The sequence below is a fragment of the Panthera pardus genome, unplaced genomic scaffold (assembly GCF_024362965.1).
Source record: "Panthera pardus isolate Hobbes unplaced genomic scaffold, ASM2436296v1 HiC_scaffold_6, whole genome shotgun sequence".
NCBI lineage: Eukaryota > Metazoa > Chordata > Mammalia > Carnivora > Felidae > Panthera > Panthera pardus.
In genome coordinates this window covers 112,482,548-112,509,525 of record NW_026526991.1, presented here as the reverse complement: position 1 = coordinate 112,509,525, position 26,978 = coordinate 112,482,548, and the positions used below count along the sequence as shown (strand labels likewise).

The 26,978-nt window shown below is 35.3% G+C and overlaps 1 protein-coding gene across 4 annotated transcripts in view; it reads right to left on the bottom strand.

Annotated features, from left to right (window-relative positions):
* Window positions 1-26,978, bottom strand: part of ARHGAP12 (Rho GTPase activating protein 12) — a 120,985-nt gene that overhangs the window by 29,390 nt on the left and 64,617 nt on the right. For 2 of the 4 annotated variants that reach the window (XM_053895799.1, XM_053895797.1), the window contains exons 4-8: window positions 26,596-26,859; window positions 18,823-18,963; window positions 17,569-17,649; window positions 6,606-6,731; window positions 2,520-2,594 (exon numbers count right to left, since the gene is read on the bottom strand). In XM_053895799.1, coding sequence (XP_053751774.1) covers window positions 2,520-2,594; window positions 6,606-6,731; window positions 17,569-17,649; window positions 18,823-18,963; window positions 26,596-26,859 — 687 coding nt within the window. The remainder of the gene's footprint in view (window positions 1-2,519; window positions 2,595-6,605; window positions 6,732-17,568; window positions 17,650-18,822; window positions 18,964-26,595; window positions 26,860-26,978) is intronic. The other 2 variants (XM_053895800.1, XM_053895798.1) reach the window with 2 other exon arrangements.

Sequence of the window (26,978 nt, the reverse complement as noted above, 5' to 3'; positions counted from 1 at the left end):
CTAAGGCGTTATACTAACCAGATTTTAACTCACAAAAACGGAGTATTAACCCATATTAACCCATTAAGAGTGGGAAAGGCAGGCTTGGTGGAAAAAAGACTTGGTGGAAAAAAGCACAAGTTGAGAATAGGGAGTGGAGGGCCAAGAAAGGGAAAAGTCAAGGAGGGCAAAGCCTCAATGCGAAGGGGCCAGATGGCCTGGAAGAGGTGTACTGCAGAACAGGAAAGAAGAGTTGTATGATTATGTGGAAAAAAGAATGGAGTCACGCAGAACTAACAAACCTACTCAACTTTTCACTTGAAGATAAAAGAATCAAAGAGGAAAATACTGGTGAGACAGTTCCCTGTGATGGCCATCAGGGGGTACCATGAGTCCAGGATGGTCTAGTTGCTGTCGAACTCTGGAGAAAAGGGGTAAATGGTTTGGGAAATAATTTGCAAATTGTCCTTTTAACTCTATGTGGAACATTTGCAAATTTGTGTTTCTAGTCTAACCTAGAGATTCGCTTTTACCAAAATGTAAATAATTTATAAAAGGTCTCCTTAATAATTATGTATTACCTGTATTTCAAATAAGTTAGAAAGGACTTCTGCTTTTTTTTCTAGATGCGCTAATAAAGAGTATTAGGGTAACAACACCTTAGATTCATACACTAATTCCTGACACCACCACTAAAGTCATGTTCACTTTTATCTTTAATGTTTATGTACCCAGTACTATGTTACATAATGCAAAAGATCAAAAATAGAAACTAAAAAAGTAGTCACTATGTATCCCTTGGGAGTTTAAAACCTTAGTAGGGAGATGACAGGTACATGAGTTAACATTTACACTATTCGATGCAGTAAGAGACTTGGCAATTCAGGAAAAAAAGAAGAGATCATGGGGCGCCTGGGTGGCTCAGTCAGTTCAGCGTCTGAATTCAGTTCAGGTCATGATCTCGTAGTTTGTGGGTTTGAGCACCGTGTCAGGCTCCGTGCTGACAGCTCAGAGCCTGGAGACTGCTTCAGATTCTGTGTCTCCCTCTCTCTCTACCCCTCCCCTGCTTGCTCACTCTCTCTGAAAAATAAACATCAAAAAAAATTTTTTTTAAAAAGAAGAGACCATTGTTATGCTAAGGTTAGTCTGGCAAGGCCTCTGAAAGAGTCAGTCCTGACTCTGACAATGAATGTCAGAAGGAACTGTGTACAACATGTGATATGAACCATAAAAGATGTGATTCAGTTAGGGAATGGAGAAAGAGTTACAAAAATAAAATGGCATCTGTGGAAGCCTTTGCCTCTAAAAAATCAGAAGTATCATATAAGTAAGTCTACTACAGTTCCATAAAATAAGGAAGTAACAATAAAAGTTTGTCTTTTAAAAAGCTTTAAAAGTTTTATTTATTCATTCAATAAGTATTTACTGAAAAGCTACTACTCTGTGTACCCACAGAAGTACTAGGGCTCCTCTATTACTGCTCTAATAAAGCTTTTCTTTGTCTAGCAGGGAAGACAAACACAAATAGAGGGTCTGAGGTTCCTATAAGAAATAAAAATGAAAAGTGTTATCTTATTTTCTATAATCAAGTAACATACAATTACATGCTACAAAGAGTATTACAGAGAAATCTGACCAAATCTAGAAGATTCAAATGAGATTCTCTGAGGAAGCAAAATCGGAACTGAACTTGAACAAACAAACGGACGTTAACAGGCAAAGATGTGGGAGAGAAATGGTTCAGTGGACAGAGAAATGACATGTGCCAGGACCTTGAGCTGAAAAGCAGGCTCTTTTGAGGAAAGAAGTACAGTGCAGCTGAGGGAAAACAAGCAAGGAGGGAAAAGGAGGACACAAGAAGTGTGAGGTAAGGCTGGAGCATGCTCAGTCTTGTAGTCCTCATTACAAATGTTGATCTTCACTCTAAAAGAAAAGGGAAGCCACTGAAGAGGTCTAGCAGGATCAGCCCAATACAGGGAAGACCAGGAGGGACTGCAATACACAGATTAAGTAAACTTTCATCCAAGTCAAACCAGGTCTCTGAAGAGAAGTCATCTGGAGGTTTTCAGTTTAGGGCAACCTTAAAGTTGAGTTACAGACCTCTAATATTCTTCTGGCTTAGACCCGTCATTGAATTGTACAGCACAGAACAAAAGTGGTGTCTGTGCTCATTAGGAAGAAGGGAAACTGCTTACCTTTGGACTGCTGTCCTGAGGAAAAAAGAGTGAAGTATAATTTGACAGTATTTTCCAGGGATGTTATATTTATTTTAAAAAACCGAATATAAATTTGTCACTTACAAATATGGTATATAAATTATTTAATCATGAAGATACCATATTTTGCATAAAAAGGGGGCTTTTAAGTCTATAAAATGATTAAATTCTTAATTTAAACCTATTTTATGATTATTATCTAAAAAACCAAAGAAAGTTAATAGAAGCCAAAGAAATATTTAAACATTATACTTAGAGAAAATTAACTTATTGAAACTGATTGAAATAACTGGACTATATTATACTATATGCTATCATACTAACTGTATCTTGGTGCTTTGGTGAAGAGGGAGAAGATTCATTTTCAGGAAAGCAGGGTTTTGAGGCAGTTGGAGATTCCTACAAGAAATAAGTAATGAAAAATGTTACTCTATTTTATAGCATTATATTTCTCCCTCTATTCGCAGTGGGAGAGCTTATTAAGGGAAGCTAAAAAATTTTCTTCCTAGTTATTTTCTTTCTATATTCAGCTCTGAAACTAGTATGGTATTGATTTATAAAATACAGATGTCTTAAAGTTAATGAAATATGACATATTTTATTCTAATTATAGTTAAACTTAAATACTGCATACAGAATTACTCAAAAGAAATGATGCATGTTGCCTTAATACCATGATGTTGTATCAGCTTCAACTGACCACATTTAAAATAGGTAAAGTCTAAACACTTATGGATAAAAATGTATTAGTCACCATACTAACTGGCTCTTGGTACGGCAGGTATGAATAGCCGGGATTAGGCAAGCAACAGTCACAAGAATGACGTGGCAACTGCCAGAATGAAAACTTTTTTGGTTAATGGTTATCTATGTAAATTAAATTAAATGGTTATTAATATTTTTAAAGTAATTTATAGCTAACTTTCAATTACTAGAAATAAACAAGATTTTTTAAAACACACAAAAAAACTTTAATAACTCTCCAGAAAAAAAAATGTTTTAATGTCTCAGCCTACAAGAATATATAACAGGAGCAAATCGATGGTGTGTATTTTAAAAGCAATTCTGGTTTGTCAATATTAAGACATGTTATGTGATTTCCACCACAGATGTTTACAAGACTCTTCATAGAAGACAAGACTGAAAAAACCTTTTTGGTACCCACAGCCAAACTCCATTTAATTTTTTCCATTCCCCTAAATGCTTTATGAATAATCTTAGGAAAAGAGAATTAGAAAAATCATATGCCAACACTTATTATTAGTTTTCTTATAAAACTAAATAATGTGTTTGCACATTCATCTTCACATCTGTATCAGTCTACCATGGTTATGAAATCAGGTACTGTTAGCAAACCTGGAAATTTGTATTAAAACACGATAAAAAAAAAACCATCCACTCCATATCCATTCACTTGGAAAAAAATATTCAGGTTTATACCATATAAAGTTTGTAAACAGAGAAACTAGATAGTAGTGAAAGTTTACAGAGAAAATCCCTGAAGGGACAATCTTACAAATCAAACATTCAAAGCCTATATTACTAATGAAGAAACATTAAAAGCATATCAAATGTATCTTTACAAAAAGAAATTACACATATCTAGTATAGCTTCACTTAAGTATTTTTCTGACTGCTTCAGATGTTTCACTTTTTAATTTCTTGTGTGTCTAATATTAAGAGTTTGAAAAAAAGAGAAAAGATAGATTTGATGACCCACAAACTAAAAAATAAGTGAATGGTAATTGCGATTTTTTTCATGACATTATCAGTCCTACAGAAATAAAAACCACAGCAAATGAAGTAATAATATATGTACAAGTAGAATTCTATAACAAAAGTTTTACACTTATTTATGTATATTTATAAATGTATGTGCATGTATATCTAAATGTCTATAATGAGGTTTTAGTAAAAAAAACATACATAGGCAGGAACAGTGCACCCACACATATACATATACACACAGATATACACACATCTACCTTCTCCAAAGTTGTCTGACATCTGAATTAGGACTTGTATCATCATGACAACATTTGCTACATAGTATTAGGTTTCTTTATTATTTCTTTTTTCCTCTTTTCAAAGTCTATTCATTCATTTTGAGAGAGAGAACAAGCAAGGGGCGGGGAGGGGTGTGCAGAGAGAGAGAGAGAGAGAGAGAGAGAGAGAGAGAGAATCCTAAGTATGCTCCAAGCTGCCAGCAGAGAGCCCAAAGCGAGGCTTGATCCCATGAACAGAGTGAGATCATGACCTGAGCCAAGATCAAGAGTTGGGACGCTTAACTGACTGAGCCACCCAAGCACCCCACTTTCTATTACATTTCAAGTGACACATCCTTTAACCCTCATCATACATTACTCAGCTAGTTTGTTCTGGCATAGTTCCTCAAATCTTAATGTATATACTAGGTGGTGATAATAAATAGAAAAGCTTACTTGAAGTTATTATCTATGATTTCATTTATAAAGTTTAAGGTGTGGGTATTAAAAAAAAAAGACCTTTCTACCAAAAATAAGTAAATCTCTGGTCACAAGAAAATCAGGCTATCAGAACTCTGAAACAATCAGGTAAAAAAAGAAATGTCTGGGGCAACTGGGTGGCTCTGTTGGTTAAAAGTGTCCAACTTCGGCTCAGGTCATGACCTCATGGTTCATGAGTTCAAGCCCTGCATCGGGCTCTCGGCTCTCTGCTGTCACCACAGAGCCCACTTCATATCCTCTGTCCCCCTCTTACTCTGTCTCTCTCTCTCTTCTCTCTCTCTCTCTCTCTCTCTCTCGAAAATAAACATTAAAAAAGAAGGAATGTCGTAAGAACTTCAGGCAAGTTATTCTAACAACAGACTGAAAATAAATCTCAAAAAAGATTTTACAAGAGTAAGAAACTAAGTCTCCATCTGCAAAGTAATCATCCCTTTTACTCGAGAATGAAGAGGGAGTGGGGTTGTTTCAACAATGGCTTTTGGGGCACCTGGGTGGCTCAATGGGCCAACTTGGGCCAACTTGGGCCAACTTTGGCTAACTCTGGCTCAAGTTATCTCGTGGTCTGTGAGTTCGAGCCCTGCATTGGGCCCTGTGCTGACAGCTCAGAGCCTGGACCCTGCTTCTAGGTTCTGTGTCTCCCTCTCTCTCTGCCCCTCCCCCACTCATGCTCTGTCTCTCTAGCTCTCAAAAATAAACAAAAATTTTTTAAAAAATGGCTTTTGCCTTAGAGCATTATATATGACAACATACACAAGCTTTGTGTCTACAATGAATTATAATCTGGTTTTTGGAGTTAAATAAATTTTTCTATTAAAAATATCTAGGAATCTCACCTACTCACATTAATCCCAATGCTAAAATATTGAAGCATTCTTCAATAGCACAGGTTCCAGAATTTCATTCCTTAGATATGCCCTCTACTTTCAAATCACATAATATTCTTAAAAAATATAAATTACAAACTGATCTACTACTTCCGTCGTTGTGCTATTAGTTTATCTTACAAACATAATGTGTGTAGACTGTTTCTACAGCTGCACAAAAAACCTTCCATTTAATTTCACAAAAATATTAAAGTCACTAAAAAAAACAAACACAAAAAACCAACTTGTTTTGACTGATTTATATAATTTATAAAGGAATTTACATCTGAAAGTACCTAGGCATAGAGAAACACGCCTTAGGAGAGTTCATTCTGTTTTCACTCACACACCTGAAAACGTAGGAAACCTGTTAATTATGCTAAAGAAAAGTCTGATTATGATAAAATAAAAGAGTCCCCAGTGACAGATATCTTTTTAAAATAAGTTTTTTAGTTTTAGAGTGTTACTACTGCCCTTTCATTTTTACATTAGTATGGCTGATGTTCTACAAATTCGCATGAATTTCCTACTCCATCCCCAAAATGAAGATACAACATAAAGAGAAAACTCACAAGGAAGTTAAAAACATTATGGCTTTTCCATTCTGATGTTTGCATCAAAATTTATCCCTTATTTGAAACAGAGAACATTACTTCTCAGGTTGATAAAAGTCCTTTGTGCAGAGAACAATTAGGGAAACAGAGGAGTGGGATTCCGATCTTTCCAGGGGATGAAGAAAATTAACTAATGTCTTTACTATAAAACTTCTGGAAGACTGAAGATAAACAGTAACAGATATATGATTTTTAAAAAGGGTTATCAAAAGTATTTATCACCTACTAGGCTCAAACGTATACATTATTAAGCCACAGATAAGTCAGTCCACTGTGCAAAAATCAGTAAGCTTCAAAACCAAAACCCATTCCAGGATAAATTGCTGCTGTCTATATATAATAAAACAGTAGTCACCAAAATAGGAGATCCACCTAAGGAAAAAGATAAAAGTATAAAGAATAAAGAACATGCCAATACTGTCAACAGTTTTTCTCAAAAAGTCCTACCTTGTCATTGGTGTCCAACACAATGGTGCTATGTCTCCACTTTGTTAAAACTATCGGTTCTTGCAGCCGCCTGTCCAGGCTCCTGCTTTTAATTATTTCTCTTTGTTGTTGGGATGAAGCATTATACTAAAAAAAAAAAAATTATACCTCATAAATAATATAAACAAAAGTGGAATCTAAACATGCAGGCTCCAAATGACACATAATGTTAGGCGAAGTTCATCACAGGAATTTTTCTTGTCTCAGTTTTCTCATCTTTGACCACACTGTGGCACAACTGAGATGATCAGGGGTTTTGGTGTTGGACAAAGTTAACGTTAGCTTGGCAAAATAAATATTCAGTCTCCGTGGGTCTCCGTTTCACCAACTGTAAAACAGGCATAACAGAAACACCGTCTCATTCACACCGGTGTTATCAAAGTTAAGCAGTATGGGGGCACCTGGGTGGCTCACTGGGTTGAGTGTCAGACTCTTGATTTCGTCTCAGGCCCTGATCTCACAGTTTGTGAGACGGAGCTCCACGTGGGGCTATGGGCTGACAGCACGAAGACTCCCCCTCTCTCTGCCCCTCCCTGTGTGCCTCTCTCTCTCTCTCTCTCTCTCTCTCTCTCTCTCTCTCAAAATAAACTTAAAAAAAAAACTTAAGCAGTGTAAAAAGTGCTAAATATTGCCCTAATAGTAGATTCTCAGTAAATATTAGTTATAATTTGTAGAACGCAGTTGTTGAACAAATTTATTATTTTAAGGTTCCTTCTAATTCAAAAATCCACATGAATTCAATTTTTGGTTTAGGTTTTTAAAATAATTATTACATATAAAACAGTATCCTCACATTTAAAGGGTTTTTTGTTTGTTTTTATTTTTGCTTTCATTTATAAGCCAAACATATTATTATTTGTTTCTCTGAAGTGGTAAAACATAGCAGACCAGAAGACAGAGATGGTATTGGTTGGAAAGACCAATCCTGAATATATCAGTTGTGTGCAAAGAACAGAAAGTAACTCCCCCCTAAAATTACACAGAAAATTAAGAATGTATTATCAGTAAGGTATTAAATCATGTGTTTGAAATGTCAAGTAGATCAGCAAGCATAAACATTTCAGAAATGTGACGGTTAGGAGTTATACTGATTTATACAGCCAATTTTAATAAATTATAAGCAATAAAACATAATTAAATGACCAAAAATTACAGGCTACATTCTTCTCCTGAAAGCAAAGGACACCTAATACCTATCTACTTCTCTCACCCGTAAAAAGCCCATCAAATCTTAAAATTTTAATGATTCATTACAATTCCAGTAAAATTATATTATAGGAATGTTTTTAATATTAAAAAATCTTCCAACATGTTTCTCTATGCCATTTTTTTAGTCCCCAAAATGAGCCTATATAGGCCCCCTAAACTGTCTCCCAAATCTGTTACTTCATTCTTCACATTAAAATTTGCCAAAGCCAGGCAGTCACATATGGCATTTGTTTTTAAATCACTGTTGCTTAACAATTAGCAATCTTAAAATCTGTCACAGAAGTTCACAAAGGGATAATTTCTAGAATGAACAAAGATGAAACTTAAAGGCTACACCCCCAAAATTCTTTGCCAGAAGTCTCTAAGTGAAAACAGAAATACACTGTCCCTTCAATACAAACATTGCAAGAACTAAAATGTATAGCTGTGTAGAGACATGTATACAAACCATAACAGATACCTACCTTAGCTTATGAGCTTTATAATTACTATAGTTGCTGAGAAATCCTTTCTACGCAGTATCAAAGATAACATAAAACTAAACTGGGTAATAAGCACAATTGTAAATGTGTTGGTGGTTTTACTAGGGCATAGTACGTTCATAAAAACAAAGCATAAATAAAATGTCAAACAGAAAATACTGCACAGACAGAAGACAAAAACAAGGCACCACATAATTAGAGAAAGGAAAAATAATTGTTATTTTTGCACAGTTGTGTGCAAAGAACAGAAAATAACTACCCCACAGTTAAAACACATGCACACACACACACGCGCGTCTAGTTAAAAAGACGGCTAAGTTTAAAACTTTTCTAATCCCATTAAAAACACCTTTTTAACAATCTTAAATGAACTTTTATTTGAATTATTTCAAACATATACAAAAGAATAAAGACTAATGAAAACCCACCATCAAGTTTTAGCATATCTAATAGAAGACATTGCTTTAGGTACCCTTTAAAAAAAAAAGGAAAATATTATAGACATGTTAGAGACCCTCTGAACACATCTTTGAGATTCCATTCCTTTCCCTCTTTTCCCAGCAGCATCATATAATTCAGTGGTCATCATTCTCATCACACTTTGATATATACTTATGCACCTATAAATATATTTACCTGTGGAGTTTTAAAAGTGATATAAATGGAATCAGACCACATATTGCATCATTCTTCAACTTGCTTTTTGCATTCAACATGTTATTGTAAAAAACATATCCATGCTGGTGACTATGCAGTTCTGACTCACGTATTTTCACTTCTACAGAATATTACATTATATGTAAACACCACAATTTAACCATTTTGCTACAAATGGATAGGTCTAAGGTGGCAGTACTAATTTATTTATAGTTCTACCAGCAGAACATAATGCTTTGCACTGCCCTACTTGAATTGCTGAATTTATATGCATTTGTATATATAAAATAAATGTTAAGTACACATACACATTAAAAAAATATGTGAAAGGTGAAACGCTAGCTCAGTGTTTTAATTTACATTTTCTGATTACCTATAAATTTGGACATCTTTTCATATACTTATTTCATGTATTTCCTCTTCTGTGTATTGCTTAGTCGTGTATTTTGCCTAATTTCAACTGGACTTTCTCTTACATACAGAAAGGATCAGGAAGTTCTTTATACATTTTGCTTCTAAATATTTGTAAGCTACTTGAGTTCTTGAGTTTAATATACCTTTTCCTAGTCCATAGCTCAGCTTTTCCCCTAAAAGTTACCTTTTATATTAGTGTTTTGTTTAATTTGATGTAATCACATCTGTCAATCTTTCCTTTCATAGGTTTTCGTTATTGTAGTCTTTTTAAGAAATCCTTCCCATTCTGAAGTCAAAGATATTTTTATATAGATTTTAAAGTTTTGCTGATTAAATTTACATCTCTCATCTACCTGGAATTAATCATTAAGTATGACATGAGTCAAGATCTACACTTCATTTTTTTTTTCCATGAGAATAACCAATAATCTTAGCAACATTTATTGCACAGTCCATGCTTAACTCATAGATTTGTAATGTCAGATCTGAGCTTTCTATTCTGGTCTATTTCTCTATATGTGTGCTCTTACTACCCATCTTAATCACTTATTTTCATGAACCTCATCCCTCACATGCCCCAACTCCCATTTTCAGCAATACTTTGGTTCTTCATAGACCTTTGTTTGTCAACAAAATTTAGCATCAGTTCCAAAAAAGGTGGAGAGGGAAAAAGTAAGTGGAAATGCAGTGTATTTGTAGATTAATGTGGACACTACACTAACACTGGGCCTCCCTGTCCAAAACCACAATGGCATATTGCACCATTTATTCAGGTTTTATGTTCTTCCATTCTGCTCTGAAATTTTCTTCATTAAGATCTTACAAACCTTTAATAGGTGTATCAGTAGTTACAACTCTTCTCGTTGCCACTGCTGCTAATGTAAAGAGGATCTTTATTTCTATCACATTTCAAACCTGACTTTTTACTAGAGAAATGGGTAGTTGTTTTTTTTCTTTTAAGGTTCTTTATTTATTTTTAGAAAGAGAGAGAGTACCCTCATGAGTAGAGTACACGCAGAAAGAGAGGGAGAGACAGAATCTCAAGTAGGATCTGCACTGTCAGCTCAGAGCCTGATGCAGGGCTTGATCTCACAAACCATGAGATTTAAGGCTGCCATTTTGTTTTTTATCCTGTTTATCATTCACATTTCTTCTTTCTTACCTTCCTATGGACTACTTGAAAAGTTTTCACTATTAGATTTTAATTCATCTATAGTTTCTTGAATATATCTTTTGTTGGCTTTTAGTGCCTGCTCTAGGAATTACAATTTACATGCTTAATTTACCACAGTCTACTAGTATCAACATTTTACTATTTCAAGTGAAATGCAGAAAACTTATTAACAGTGATATCACCTTACTCTCCCCTCTTTATGGTACTGTATTTGGCTGTTTTAAGTATCATCTCTACCAGGGCACTTGGGTGGCTCAGTTGGTTAAGCGCTGACTCCTGATTTCGGCTCGGGTCATGATCTCATGGTTTGTGAGATTGAGCCCCATGTTGGACTCTGTGCTGTCAGTGGGGAGCCTACTTGGGATTCTCTCTCCCTCTCTCTCTGCCCTTCCCCTGCTCATGCACTCTCTCTCTCTCAAAATAAACTTTAAAAAAGTATCATTTCTAACTACAATGAGTACTTCAGAAATGTTTTAATTTTTGTTTTGAATGTCAAACATAATTTTTAAAACTCAAGACAAGTCTCCTCAGATATTCACCCTTTCCACTGTACTTTTTTCATTCTTGATGTTCCAGGTTTTCTTCAGTTATCATTTCCCTTCTGTGTGAAAGACTTCCTATAGTAATTCTTTAAGAACGTGATACTGGTAATAAAATTCTTACTTTCCTTTCCTTTGAAAATGTCTCTTTTATTTTCATTCTTGAAGGGCATTTTTGTTGGATGTACAATTATGGGTTTACGGTTTTTTCTTTCAGAATTTGAAAAATGTTATACCACTTCCTTCTAGCTTCATGGCTTCTGATAAGACATCCACTGCCATTCAAACCACTATTACCCTACAGCTACTGTGTTGAGTTGCTTTCAAGATTATTTTAGCAGGAAAGGAAAGAGAAGTCTTTAGTTTACAGAAATCTGACTACTATGTCTAGATGTGGGTTTCTTTGGATCTATCCTGTTTAGTGTTGCTCAGATTCTTGGTTTGCCTTTTGCCAAATTTGAGATGTTTTCAAATACCTAACGGTGTAAATATTATTTTTCAGCTTCACACTCTTTCTCCTCTTCTTCTAGAACTCCAATAAAATGAATATCATAAATATCTAACACTTTTGTATTTTCCCCACAGATTTCTGAAGCTCTGTTCATTTTTTAAAACTTTATTTTTTGCTGCACATGCTCATTTCAATACTAGTGACACGTTTGCTCAAAATCATTAGGGAAAGCTGGGGCACCTGGGTGGCTAAGTCAGTTGAGCATCCAATTCTTGGTTTCACCTCAGGTCATGAACTAATGGTTTCATGAGTTCAAGCCCCGCATCGCTGTGTTGGCAGCACAGAGCTTGCTTGGGATTCTCTCTCTCTGCCACTCTCCCACTCACACTGTATCTCTTTCAAATAAAAAAAATAAACTTAAAAAAAATCATCTGGGAAAGCAAGTCACATGACTGAACTCAGTTAACAGCAGAATGTACCTCCACTCACAGTGGGAGGCCTCTACAAGGCACACACCAAAGAGCACTGATACAGGAGTGGGTGCAGAACGGATCCAATGATGCACTCTACCACAGTAGGTAATATGGTCCTTTACCCTTTGATGGTTATTACAACTGTCTCCCTATATTGAAGTTCTGAATATCCAGTAAAGTTTGTCAACACGTAGATTTATTTTTATATATCCTAGTCAGTATTTAAGGCATATTTTCTAGTTAAAGACTCATGCCTTCATTCAATTTTAGAAAATTCCTAGAAATTATATTTTTAAATATTATTTCCCTATCTTTTCTCCATTCTCCTCTTCTGGAATTCCTAGTATATGAATACAGGAAACCTCTCACCCATCTTCCATTTCTCTTAACTATGCTTTAATATTTGTTATCTTTCTGCCCTTCTGTCTGTAGTTTACACTACTGACTACCTACACTTTTTATTGCACTATCTCTTCATCTGAAATATTTCTTTTCTTAAAATGTTTTATTTATTTTTAAGAGAGAGACAAAGAGTGCACATAAGTGGAGGGGCAGAGAGGGGCGGGGGGACAGAGAATTCAAAGTGGGCTCCATGCTGATCGCAGAGAGCCAGATGCCAGGCTCAAATTCAATAAACCGTGAGATCATGACCTAAGCCAAAGTGACATGTTCAACCGACTATGCCACCCAGGCGTCCCTCACCTGAAATATTTCCAATTTATTTTTTATCATATTCACCTATTAAAATATCATTTGTATTTATTTTTCATAATTTCTTGTTCTTTTTAAATGAAAGACTTCATTTAACTCTAGACATCTACAACATATTTATAAAGTCTTCATTAAGTTATTTTAAAAAGTAATTTCAACTGGAGTACAATGTTCTGATTCTGGATTTTTTCATGTTTATATAAGTGTTGGGGTTCTTTATGTGTTTTACTTAGAATTTTGGAACCAGACTCATTTTGAGTGGGGGATATTTTGTTTTGTTCTCTTTTCATTCATCCTTATTTTTCTCTCCCAGTCCTTCCTCCTGTCTAGTTTTTTGTTTGTTTTAGTTTATTTATTTTTGAGAGAGAGAGAGAGAGAAAGAGAGGACACGAGTGGGGGAGGAAAAGGAGAGATGGGCAGAGGACCCAAAGCAGGTTCTATGCTGACAGCAGAGAGCCCAACACAGGGCTTGCACTCACAAAATGTGAGATCATGACCTGAGCCGAAGTTGGACAGACATTCAACTGACTAAGCCCCCAGGTACCCTGCTCCTGTCTAGTTTTATGATCCCCTTCACCTACACCCAATTTAGAACCAGGTATGCATAAATGTATGTGTGTATGTATTCTGTCTCACTTAGCTGTCATATGAACATGTTTCTTCTTTCCAAATTTACAGCAAACTCCTTGAGGGTAAAGACCATGCCCTATGCATTTGGATCCATTATAATACCTACACAGAGCTCACAAAGATACATTCATAAAATAGTTAGCTAAGTTTCTAATATCTATCTGCACTGGGAGTTACAAACCTATCTCATAGAATTTATTTTGGATTTACTAAGTGGTAAATTGCTTAGAGTACAAAATTTAACCTATAATTTTCTTTATCATACAGTAAAAATCCTTTAAATAATGGTTCTAAAACATTTTGTCTTTTTTCCTCATTCCCACTGTACCCAAATCAAACCTCCCTACATCCAATTTAGTTAGAAGTTCAAGAAACTGCCCATTCTGACTCTGTCCAAGTGGCAAATATTGGCAGAAAATGAAATAATATCACAAAACTAATGACTCACTCCTGGTCACAATCAGCACTCACTTCCATTGTTGTGGAACTATCCTTAAAGGTTTTGATATCACTTAGTCCCTTGCCTCTCTTCTTTCTTTCATCCAGGGCATCTCCACAAACAAGTTTCTTAATAGTGAACTTTTAAGTCTTTTGACCAAGGAAAGTATAGGAGTTAATACAAAAACAAACAAATACTTAGCTACCAGTTAAGTACAGGTTCCAAATTGCTCCTTACATAAGGTCATCCTGGAAGCCTCTTCTTTCAATGGACCCTGACCTGAGACAAATCGCTCAAAAGGCAGCTTGTGTTTGATCTCATTACTCCAGGTAATCAGAAACTACTATGAAAGAAGATGTAATACAATAAGATTTTTCTATAACTCAAATGATATTTAACATACTTATATGAGCTACAATGAGAATTTGTCAAGTGGAACAAAAATTTAATATATGTTTAAATTATTTAATTAATAATATATTAATAAAATATTGGCCTTCTATAATCTAAATCACTTTCAGTGAACTAAATTTCCAGCAGATTTATCTTCTGATGTCTTTAAGTAAAAGCAGATCTCATATTTTATAAGCCCAATACAATCAATCATTGTTACATAGTTCTCAATATTGAATAATGTCCCCAAATACATATTCTTTTCCCAGCACATAGGTATTACATATTTTGACTCTCACCATCCATAAGATTTTCAAGATTTTCAAGATTTTCAGGGCAGTGAAAATACATCATACAATATTATAATGATGGACATGTCAGTATACTTTTAACCAAACACACAGAATATACAATACCAAGAATGAACCCTAAAGTAGACTATGGACTTCAGGGATTATGATGTGTCAATGTGGGTTCATCCTTAGTAAAAAATATACCATTCTGGTAAGCAATGTTGATAATGGGGGAGGCTATGCATGTGTAGGGGATATCTGAGAAATCTCTGTACCTTCCTCTCAATTTTGTTGTAAACCTAAAACTGTTTAAAAAACTTAAGGCTTACAAAGAAAAAGAAAACCCACAATGTGATATCTTCAAAACTCTTTGCATAAAGGAGTTTTGTAATTAAAATATAAAACTTATCGTCATTAACAGTAATATGTCATGGAGGCGACTGGGTGGCTCAGTCAGTTAGGTGTCTGACTTCGGCTCGGGTCATGATCTAACAGTTCGTGGGTTCGAGCCCTGCATCAGAATCTGGGCTGAAACCTCAGAGCCTGGAGCCTGATAAGGATTCTGTGTCTCTCTGCCCACCTGCCACTATTGCTCTCTCTCAAAAATAAAAACATAGGGGCGCCTGGGTGGCTCAGTCGGTTAAGCAGCCAACTTCAGCTCAGGTCATGATTTCGCGGTCCGTGAGTTCGAGCCCTGCGTTGGGCTCTGTGCTGACAGCTCAGAGCCTGGAGCCTGTTTCAGATTCTGTGTCTCCCTCTCTCTGACCCTCCCCCGTTCATGCTCTCTCTCTGTCTCAAAAATAAATAAACGTTAAAAAAAATGTTTAAAAAAAAACATAAAACAAAACAAAAAAAAAAAAACAGTAATATATTATGTTGCAGATAGCATTTGTGTTTTTTTAAGTGTTTATCTTTGAGACAGACAGAACACAAGTGGGGGAGGGGCAGAGAGAGGGAGACACAGAATCCGAAGCAGGCTCCAGGCTCTGAGCTGTCAGCACAGAGCCTGATGTGGGGCTTGAACTCACAAAACCATGAGATCACGAACTAAGCCGAAGTCGGAGGCTTAACCAACTGAGCCACCCAGGTGCCCAACAAGTAGTACCTATTGTCTATACATAAATTTTAATACAACTTCTCATTTTGAAACTACTAAAAATGGTTAAAAATATGAAATACTTTTTTCTGCTGAGCTGGACAAAAGAGAAAGTACCTGTGTAAAATAAGTGCTAAAATATGTGAATATAAATAGTCACTTGAAGATTTGACAAGGCTTTTTTTAAACACAAGAAAAATCCGGAGCTGTACTTGATAGTCAAATTAACCAAAAGAGCTATTATTTCCTTTATCCCCAACCCTTATCCCCGAATGTTATCAAGTTTGCATTATAGCAACTTACATCATTCTTTGAGATCTTAACATTTTATTTTATTTACAAAATTTTTTTTAATGTTTATTTTTGAGAGAGAGAGGGGAGGGAGAGGCAGACAGAGAAGGAGACAGAGGATCCAGAGCAGGCTCTGTGTTGACAGCAGAGAGCCTGAGGTGGGGCCTGAACTCACAAACCATGAGATCATGACCTGAGTGGAAGTCAGACACTTCAATGACTAAGCCACCCAGGCGCACTGAAATCTAAACATTTTAAAAGGTGTCAGACTTAAGGGCACCTGGGTGGTTCAATAGGTTAAGTGTCTGACTCTCTATTCCAGCTCAGGTTATGATCTCACAGTTCATGAGATCGAGCCCCAGGTCAGGCTCTACGCTGATAGCATGGAGCTTGCTTGTGATTCATATTCTCTCTCTCTCTCTCTCTCTCTCTCTCTCTCTCTCTCAAAATTAAAAGATAATACTAAAAATAAAAGCTGTCAGACTTATAATGGAGTTCTTATGCTAGTGGCTCAAGATAGGCCACAAAGATGTTCTTAAAAGTCAAGTACAAGCGGTTCATCTTTTTCTACTAATATCAACCCTTATAATTTCATAAAAGAATTAGAGGCAGATAACCTTCACATAGGAAGAAACCACCATCATTACTACTTTACTAGATAGTGTTTCCCAATCTTCAATTTAGTAACACATAGTGAGTTTTTCTATATGTATCTTTATACTAATACTTTTCTTTAAATTGACTGACTTTGGTAAAGAGACAAATTTTTTTAAAAACTGAAGTTTACCTGATAATTAACACTACAGATATGTCTGCTGACTATGGCTGTTTTCTAAAACATCAAAATACCAATTAAAATTTAAAAGCCTGCTCGATATCATTTAAAATGATCTCAATACTACTAGTGACAAGCACATGACCACTCTGAAACCTGCTGCCTTTTAAACTCAACCCTAGTGTACTTATCTGAAAGGAGATATCCAGTGAGAGCCCAGAATATCTTATCAGCACATGCTGCTAATTACTGACACAATTACAACACATATTTACATATGAGAATAAACTGGAATATTGAGCTGCTTTTTTTTTCCTCCTAAAAAAAAAAAAAAAAAAAGATTAGGGGCACCTGGATGGCTCAGTCAGTAAAGTATCTGACTTTGGCTCAGGTCATGATTTCACGGTTTGTGAGTTCGAGCCCCGCGTCAGGCTTGCTGCTGTCAGTGCAGAGCCAGCTCTGGATCCTCTGTCCCTCTGTCTCTGCCCACCCCCCGCTTTTGTGTGCTCTATCCTCCCTCAAAAATAAATAAACACTAAAAAAAAAAAAAAAGATTAAATGTAAAACCAACCTCACGTAGAAAATTCAATATATTCAAGATAACTAGGTATAAGATGTCATTATTGGCACTGAAGGGGATGCTTATCTCTAGGAACGATGAAAAACTGATTTCAAGTTAAACCAGAATTTTTGAATAGAAATTATCAGTATTATATAGTATTATAAAGATAATACACATCTTAGAAAAATTTACCAAAAAGATTCTCAGTGAATTCTGAAAAAAAAGTCTTGTTCTTTAAAGGTTGAATAAAAATTTTAAGTAAATCTGCTGAAGCAATTTTCAGATAATATTTTATCTGCTATTTAAAACAGAAATTCAGTGTTAAGATTTATTACCTTTGGCAATTCCCATTCTGACCGAGATCCATCTGCACTGTAGTAATATTGTCTACCTTGATCATCAACATGCTTGAGCCACTATAAAAACAAAATAGGTGTTACTTTTTCAATTTAAGTAAAAGTAAGTTTAAGCTTATACAACCAGAGATATTAGATATTTTCTTAGGAATTTTATTCTACTTGCTCAAGAACACTATAAAAGAAATTTACAAACTTATACTAATAGATTTGTATTTTAAGTTTGGTAAAAATAAGTAAACTTAATATTAATTTCTTTAGTTGAATTTCTTTTCTCTCTCTTTCTTCCAGTGTGTCAAGCTAGTTCCAATGTCAAGCACCACTTAATGTAAGAAATATGTAACAAAGATACACAGATACACATATACACCAGACACAGAGCCACACTCACTCTGAAAACAAGGTTGAGAAATTAACAAGAGAAATTTTTTTTAACCTTCAAATATAAAACTATTGAACAATTTAAGCCAAACTTAATGCAAACCCTTAGGAATTACCTCCTGTAGCCAACAAATTTCTTACTCAACATGATTTAAGTAATACTAATAAAACTTCATATAAAATAATACAGGGAATATGTGGGGCAAAAGACTAAGCACTGCTAATATAAACAAAATTGTGAAATAAATGAAAACTAATGTTTCCTTATGTTCTAGTGTGAAATAATTAAAGCAGAAATGAGGGGTAAAAGCCCATCTCCATTTATTCCCAAAGGTCTATTCTCTAGGCAAGCACAACCTTACCTTCTCTGATGACACGAGATATAATACATAAAATTTCAATATGCATTCCCAAAATAGTTAATCAATCATAAAATAACTAGACTCATGGTTTTTGTTTTACGTAACTTGGTTATAAAATAAAAAGCACAGAAAGTGAAGCGGTTTATCATAGAGACACATGCTGAGAAAACGATTCCCTAAAAACCATTCCCCCCCAAAAAAATATAAAGAAATATGTTTATTGAAGAAGTTTAAACAGAATGACACTCAATAGGTCTACTCTTATAAAGATTTGTCTTAAATGGGTTTTGACACCACAAGAATCACTGTAATTATAAAGTTTAAAACCATGAATCAGTAGTTATAGTGAGTTTTCATGTTGTCAATTGCCATGACTACAAAATTACAATAAAGAATATTTTCATGAGTTTTTAAAATACCAAACTTGAGTACACAACTACTTTATGAGAAGATTCTGCCAAGAAAACTAGATGAGAAAAAAAGAATGTACCTTTTCATTAGTATAGTCACTGGTATATAAGGTATGCCCACGTTCATCCAACTCTTCTGACCAACCCCTTGGAGGAGAACCACACTGCCTATCTGACTGGCTGTAACAAATGCTGTGGTAGTTTTCTTCTGATGAAAGAAGCTATAAATAGTCAGAAACAGAAGTATTTTTCTTCTTTGAAAAAAAAAATATATATGCAGCAGTTGCAAATCTAAGCAATAAACTGTATTTGGCTGAAGCACTAAGATATCTTGACTATATATATCTTAATATTTTCAAAACAAATTGTTAGTCTTTCAAAGAGTACACTGTAAGTGGTAAGGTGAAATTAATAATGGTTATTTTAGCACAATAATGCAACCCTGGAAAAATTCTCTATAATAAAACTGAAAACAATGTTTTCAGACTGAGAGATAAAAATGCTGCCTTCTATTTAATGCTGCTTTTGAACCAAAATCAGGTTAAAAACTGACAGGAATGTGTGTATGGGTATACACATCCATGTGTAAGCAAAATAGGGGATGAGGGTACTTCATCAGACTGAGTTTCTTAAAAATTCTCACTCACCTATATATACAAGTTCCTAGACAAATGCCTGACAGTGTTCGAAAAATAGATCTTGAATGATTTTTTTAAATGTGTGAAACTGAGAGGTAAGAGACATTAGTTTTATAATACTGTATTTTATATTCTAAATTATTGGCAAGATTTCCTAACTCATTCAACCAAACGTTTATTAAAGATGGTTGGGAACTGAACTTCAAAACAACAAAAAATAATATTAAAAAAATTCAAACATGATAGATGAAAAAATTCAGTATGGAAGTAACTTAGGTATACTTTACTTTTAAAAGCATGAGAGAGGGGCGCCTGGGTGGCTCAGTCGGTCGCGCTTCCGACTTTGGCTCAGGTCATATCTCACAGTTCATGAGTTCAAGCCCCATGCGGGGCTCTGTGATGACAACTCACAGCCTGGATCTTCAGATTCTGTGTCTCCCTCTCTCTCTGCCCTTCCCCTGCTCACACTCTGTCTCTCTCTGTCTCTCTCTCTGTCTCTCTCTCTCTCTCTCAAAAATAAGCATTAAAAAATTTTAAAAACAAATAAAAATAAATAAAAGCATGAGAGAATCCAGACATATAAGACAAGCGATTGAGACGGAGAAAACCTAATCTCTGCTTTTTTCAAACAAGAAGTATCATAATGTGAGTAGCAATTTACTTACTGCCCTTAAGTGTCATTAATTCAACAAATATTTACTAGATTAACTCTCATGTGCTAATGACCTTTCCTGGGTCACTTTTAGGTAAAATAGTTTCTACAATTAAATCTTACTTAATCAGACTGCATTTTCTCCCACCACAGAATACTAAAATACTAAATGGTCTAAAATAGTAAAATGTGTAGATTCTCAATGTAACTTAAAGATACAAACATACTAATAATAACATAACACAAAAACTGACATAAACAACTTTACAGAAGCCTTGCATAAAGTGCGCTATATATGTTCTGTAACAGGAATTTTTTTTAATGAAAACTTATTGCAAAAATCAGAATTTATTTTTATTTAATTGAGGCCACTTAAAATATAAGTTCACGTAGGCAAAGTACAAGAAAATCTTTTAGAAATAGAGAAAAGAAATCTATACAGTAGAATAATATTCAGCCCTAAAAGAGAATTAAATTTTACCATTTGTGACAACATGGATGGACCTTAAGGGCATTATGCTAAGTGAAGTAAATCATAGCGAGAAGACAAATACTATATGATCTCACTTACGTAGAGTCCTCAAAACCAAACAAAACAAGCTCATGGATGCAGAGAATAAACTGGTGATTGCCAGAGATGGGGAAGGCAGGTTGAATGAACAAAGGAGACAAAAGGCACGAAATTCAGTTACAAAGTGAGTAAGTCATGGGGATATAATGTACTGCATGGCAACCACAGTTAATAATACTGTATTGCATATGTGAAAGTTGCAAAGAGAGTAGATATTAAAACTTCTCATCACAAGACAAAAACTTCTATAATCAAGTGGTGACAGATATTAACTAGATAGTGGTGATCATTTTATAATATTTAAAATATTGAATCATTAGGTTGTATACCTGAAGCTAACAAAATATTATGTTAATTATACCTGAATAAAAAAAACTAGTAAAATTAATTTAGGAAACAAAGTTACTAAATCAATTTTTTTGTAAATATGACTTTCTACTTGGCAAAATGCTCCCATCATTTCCCAATTTTTGTGCAGTAAGATGTTCCTTTCTTCCATGAAAAGAAACCTCCAGTATCTCAATGTGTTTCATTACAGAACCAGGAGTACTTTGAAGATCTTGATTGTTTACTGCTAGAAAGGAGCTATTTAGTGGCAATTAAATAAAAGTAAGATTATTTTTGGCAAGCATTGTCAATGTTAACTGTGCTATATACTCATAATTCCATTCAGCAGCATACTTAGCTCAGTAACTTTGGGGTATATATTTTGCAGCAAACATGGCCTAGTAGAAATAAAGGGGGCTACACAGATGTCCCATTTACAGGGGAATGACAGGGAGGTACTGAAATGGGTACCTGGATTAAAACAATTTAAAATATTAATTTTTTTTAAGTTTATTTATTTTGAGAGAGAAAATGAGCAGGGGAGGAGCAGAGAGTGAATCCCAAGCAAGAATTGTGTCAACACAGAGCCTGATGTGGGGCTCGATCTCACAAACCCGTAGGATCATGACCTGAGTCAAATCCAAGAGTCCAACGCTTAATTGACAGAGCCACCCAGGCACCCCTAATATATTAAATTTTTTAACACATTCTTTAAAAAAAAAAAAGTTTATTTTTGAGAGAGACAGAGACAAAGAACGAGCAGAGTAGGGGTAGAGAGAGGGAGACACAGAATCCAAAGCAGTTTCCAGGCTCTGAGCTGTCAGCACAGGAGCCTGATGCGGGGATCAAACTCATGAACCACGAGATCATGACCTGAGCTGAAGTTGGACACTTAACAGACTGAGCCACCCAGGTGCCCCAAATTTTTTTAAAAAAATTATCAAGAAGCAAGAAACTGACTAAGAAATACTCAGAAGTCAAAACTAAGTAGAAGCAAGAATCCAAAAGTATAAGAAGAATATAAAGACCAGCTTTCTCTTTGAAGGCATTTGCCAATCCCCAAACTAGAACATTACTTTTCAAAGTCATGAAGCATTGGGAAACAGAACTCAAGACTACCAAAAGTAGGGAGTCTAACAGAATTCCCCCCTGAAAATAAAGAACTGGGACCCCAAAGAATTATACCCTCAGATTATCAGTTAACCAGAAACAAATTTTGTCCCTTTATTCCACACAAGAGAAATCACGGGAATCTTCCCAAATAATGGAAGAATGGGAGGGAAAATGGGAGACTCTCCAGCCACAAACCAGTCTTCATGCAATCCAAATTACTACTACCTAGGTGGCCTGTAAAAACTACAGCTGAAAATTCAGTTTCAAATGTTCACAGGATACTAACTTCCTGGCAGAAACAAAAGCAAATCCCCTCTGATGGAACAGACTGTCAACCCCAGCACTAAAGACTTCCTATATATGAACTATAATCTCATCTTAAAATACACACACACGGACAAGATGTGAAACAAAACACTATAAGTTAGAGACAGCAAAAAAGCATCATAATCCAACTCTTAAAGACTTTATATACTAGAATTATAAAAAATAAAAGACTAAAGAAAGATAGGACAAATGAAATATATGATCCTTTACTGGATCTTTTATTGCAGGAAAAAAAATGTAAAGGATATTACTTGACAAATGAGAAACACTGAATATTAACTATGTATTAAATAGTATTCCAATATTAAACTTGAGTATGATAAATTATTTTCCACCAAAAAAAAAGGTTTGCTAGAAAATGTCCTTATCCTTAGAAAATAAAATATTATGTTGTCTTATCCAAAAGGTTCAGAAGAAAATTACTGGAGGGTAGAGAGCAGAAGGAGGGAGAGAAATAAAGCAAATGTAGCAAAATTTAAAACTGGTAAATCTTGACTAATAAGGCTATGTAGTATATGGATGTTCACTATTCTATTCTTTAGGTTTAAAACTTTCCAGAGTAACAAGATGGAGAAGCTCCCCAGATAAATAAAAACTAACAGGTTTTTAGAATTCAAGGATTGGTTTAATATCAAATAAAGAAGGGGGATCCTGGGTGGCTCAGTCGGTTCAGTGTCCAACTCTTAATCTCAGCTCAGGTCATGATGTCTCTCACCATTTGTGAGTTTGAGCCCCCTATTGGGACTGTCAGTGCAGAGCTTGCTTGAGATTCTGTGTCTCCCTCTCCCTGCCCTCTCCTGCTCACACTCTCTCTGTCTCTCTCAAAATAAATAAACAAACTTACAGAAAAAAGATGCAAAAACAAATAAAGGTGAAGAATAGTGAACTGGAACTACATCTAAAAATTGAGAAGCACAGAGAGACCTAGAGATATAATACACAAGTATAAGGGAAATCAAGAGACATGACCAATGTAAGCAGATTAAATGTTCCTCTAATCAAAGTTCCAGAATGAGAGGAAAGAGAAAATGGGACAGAGGCTATATATAGATGACCAAGAATTTTCTAGAACTAATCAAAGACAGGGCTCCTCAAGTTCAAGAACCTCAAAAAAACCCTGGCAGGAACTAAAGATACCCTCACCTAATCACATCATAGGAAAATTACAGACATAGAATTTAAGAGCTGCCAGCGAGAACAGACAAGGAATGACAATCAAACTGAGAGCTGAATTTGCAATATCAACAATGAAAGCCTGAAAACAGGAGAATACAATAGTCAGTGAACTAGGAAAAAACAGTCAACTCAGAACTGTTTATCAAGTAAAGATATTCTTCAAAAATGAGGAAAATTAAATTTTCAGACAAAACTAGATTCTATCACTAATAAATCTTCACTAAGAAAATTTAAAAGTACATACTTAAGACAGTAGTTAACCAAAAGTTAACCAAGATATCTAATTTGCATAAAGGAGTGTGAGAAAAGAAAGTGCTAAATACAAGGACAAATTTTATGAGACACCATGTACAAAGAAGGGGCTAAAAACAGAAATAAAAGACAAGAACAGCAAACAGCACACGGTTCTTGTATGGCTTTAAAGAGCAAGAAGATACTAACTTTAGACTTTGATATACATGCACCTTAACACTTATAAGGCAGGGTTCTCAACAGCAGCACTACTGACATTTAGGACCAGATAATTCTTCATTGTGGGAGCTTTCTTTCATATTATAGGGTGTTTGATAGCACCTCTGGCTTCTACCCACCCAATCAATGCCAATAGCCCTCTCCGAGTTCTAACAACCAAAAATGTCCCCAGACATGGAGTGTCACCAGGAGGCAAAACCATCTCCAGCTGAGAACAACTGTTCTAAACACTAAAATAATACACCTGAATTAGATGGATGATTGAACACTTATTTCCTCTCAATCCCCACTAGAAGTACTCAAATATGCTTTAATAAAAAGACCTAAACTCCCAAGAAGAGGGAGAACACAAGAAGAGACAATAGTCACAAAACTCTGGAAGCTAAGAAGCAGATGAACAAAAGACTAAATTATCTGCAAAGGGCAAAGTCTAAAATGGTGGGGGTAGTGGGTGGAGTTGGAGAGGGAAGTGAAATCCAACCACTTTACAGAGCAGAATCTTCAAATGGCTCAGGAACTGACAGTATTAGGTCCTCTTTGAACTGGGGATGAAGAGAGGGTATTGCAATGAGCACTAAAATTGCCAGAATCCCTTTCCTTCAGGCCCGACCGCTAGGTGTGCACCCTTCCCTTTTCCCAGCAGAAGTACAGGAATTCACTCCCTCTTAAGAGGGAAAAAAGATTCTGATTTGAAAGACAACACACACAACTGGGACATGAGTACCAAGCAGAAAGAGGAGAGACTAAACGCACACTAAATGCTGACTACCAAGACCCTGGCAACCCTTACTTTCCTGGAAGATTTTAAGACTTCTGTGAAGACTCATTAGTCTAAAAGGAAAGACCTAATGGTTCTGACACTGGAGACTCCCTACAAGCAGTTGATCCATATAGCCATAAAGTGAAGTTCAAAATGCTTTCCGATTTTGAGAAAAAATGATTTCCAACCTAGAATTCTATACTCACTCAGGCAAGCTATCAATTAAATATAAGAGCAGAATATAAACCTTCTCGGGGCACCTGGGTGGCTCAGTCAGTTAAGCAGCTGACTCTTAACTTCAGCTCAGGTCATGATCTCATGCTTTTTGAGATGGAGCCCTGCGATGGGCTCTATGCTGACAGTGCTGAGCCTACTTGGGATTCTTGCTCTTCCTCTTTGCCCCTCCCCTTCTCGTTCTCTCAAAATAAATAAATAAACATTAAAAAAATATATAAACATTTTCACACATAAAGTCTCAATATTATATAATGTATGCAACCTTTCTCAAGAGGTTACTGGAAAATGTGCTCCAGCTACTATGGAAATAACTATTTTGAAACAATCTGTGCAGAGACTGAGACTCTCATATACAAATCAATCTCATGTATTTATTAAAATGGAAAGCTAAAAAACATACTGAAAATTCCTGTGTATACTTCAAATTCCTTTAAATTATTCTGTAATTTAATTTAATCCCTAATTCTTCCAAATTATTAGATTTTACTTGATTATTCATACACAGGACAATATAATTTTAAATCTTTCTAGATCTACAATTCAAATAATTTTCCCAACATTTTTCTTATTATAGTAACACATGAGCAAATTTCTCTCAGTATTCTCGATCTCATTCTTGAACACTAAAAGTACAAGTTACCACCAAACCAAAGCTATAAATAACCAACTGAAAAATAGGACAAGAGGAGTTATTAACTACAAAAAGCTTTTAGATTCTGCTAAATACGAGATGTGCTACCTGATTTTTCCAGCTCCTATGTGACTGGAGTTCTGTTTTTATTACACAGTCCAGCTACTTTCTGTAAGACCAAGGTGTCCTATGCGGGCATAGGGGCTTCCGTCTATCAAACAGGAGACTTTAATCCCGTTCTATCAATTCTACCCAAGCCTCTCCTGCATGTTTGAACAGTCCTAAGGAATCCCTCCAGACTTCTGACATGAGAGTTACTCAAAATATGGCTGGCCAAGTTCACTGCACCAGCCTCAAAGAGGTGAGACAAAGGTAGGGGACAGGTAGTATGAACACTTGATAGAGAAAATAATGACTTGAAAGTGAATGGTCAAACTTTACAGGGTGGCTCATTTACAGCAAAGGATTACATTTACTCATTTTCCTTACATATAAATAAAAAGTGATGTTGTACCTCTGACTGACAAAAACTGGGAAAGTATCTTAGTCATACCACACCAATATAGAAAAATGTCTGTTTTAACCAGTTAATAACTTTGTTTTTATTTGTTTGGCTAAGTCATATCTGTATTTTCTTTCCTTTTTCTATAAAATGTCACTGATTCAGCAATAACAATAACCAAATTAGTATCTTCTATAACTGGCACTAAGCAACTTTGAGTTAATTCTGGAACTAGTAAGTACATTATAAGGTTAGCTACTGTCTATTCGTTAGATATTAGAAAGTAGCATGAATATAATGAAACTTGGAAAGAACATTTAGTATCTTAGAGATTTCAAATGTTCTACTATTTTAATACCAAGAAACAAACCTATTCACTTCTTTTATCCTGAATAATAGAAACAGAAAATTTGGTAAGTCACTGGTTGATTTCCTTAATCACTCATACCTCTTGGTCTCCTGGACTCTGGAAATCTCCTTTGCTTATGCTTGTGTCCCGAGTCCAACGAGGTGGTTTCCAGGTTCTTTCCTGTGTTCCTCTGTTATAGTAATAACATCGCCCTGAACTATCTTTATGAGTTTCCCATTCTCCGTTAATCTGAATTGCTGGGCTCCCAGGCAGTGGGGGGAGAGCAGACTGGGATATTTTCAGTTCTTGTAGATTAGCATAGACAGGAGAATCTGGGCGTCCTTGATTTGGAGGGGTTGTGGCCTGTGGAAAATGTGAAATATTCATGTTTAAACTGGCATAACATTTACAAATAAAAATTGAATGAAACATGAGACACAGAAAATACATACAAATTTATTTAAAACATACATACAGATGTA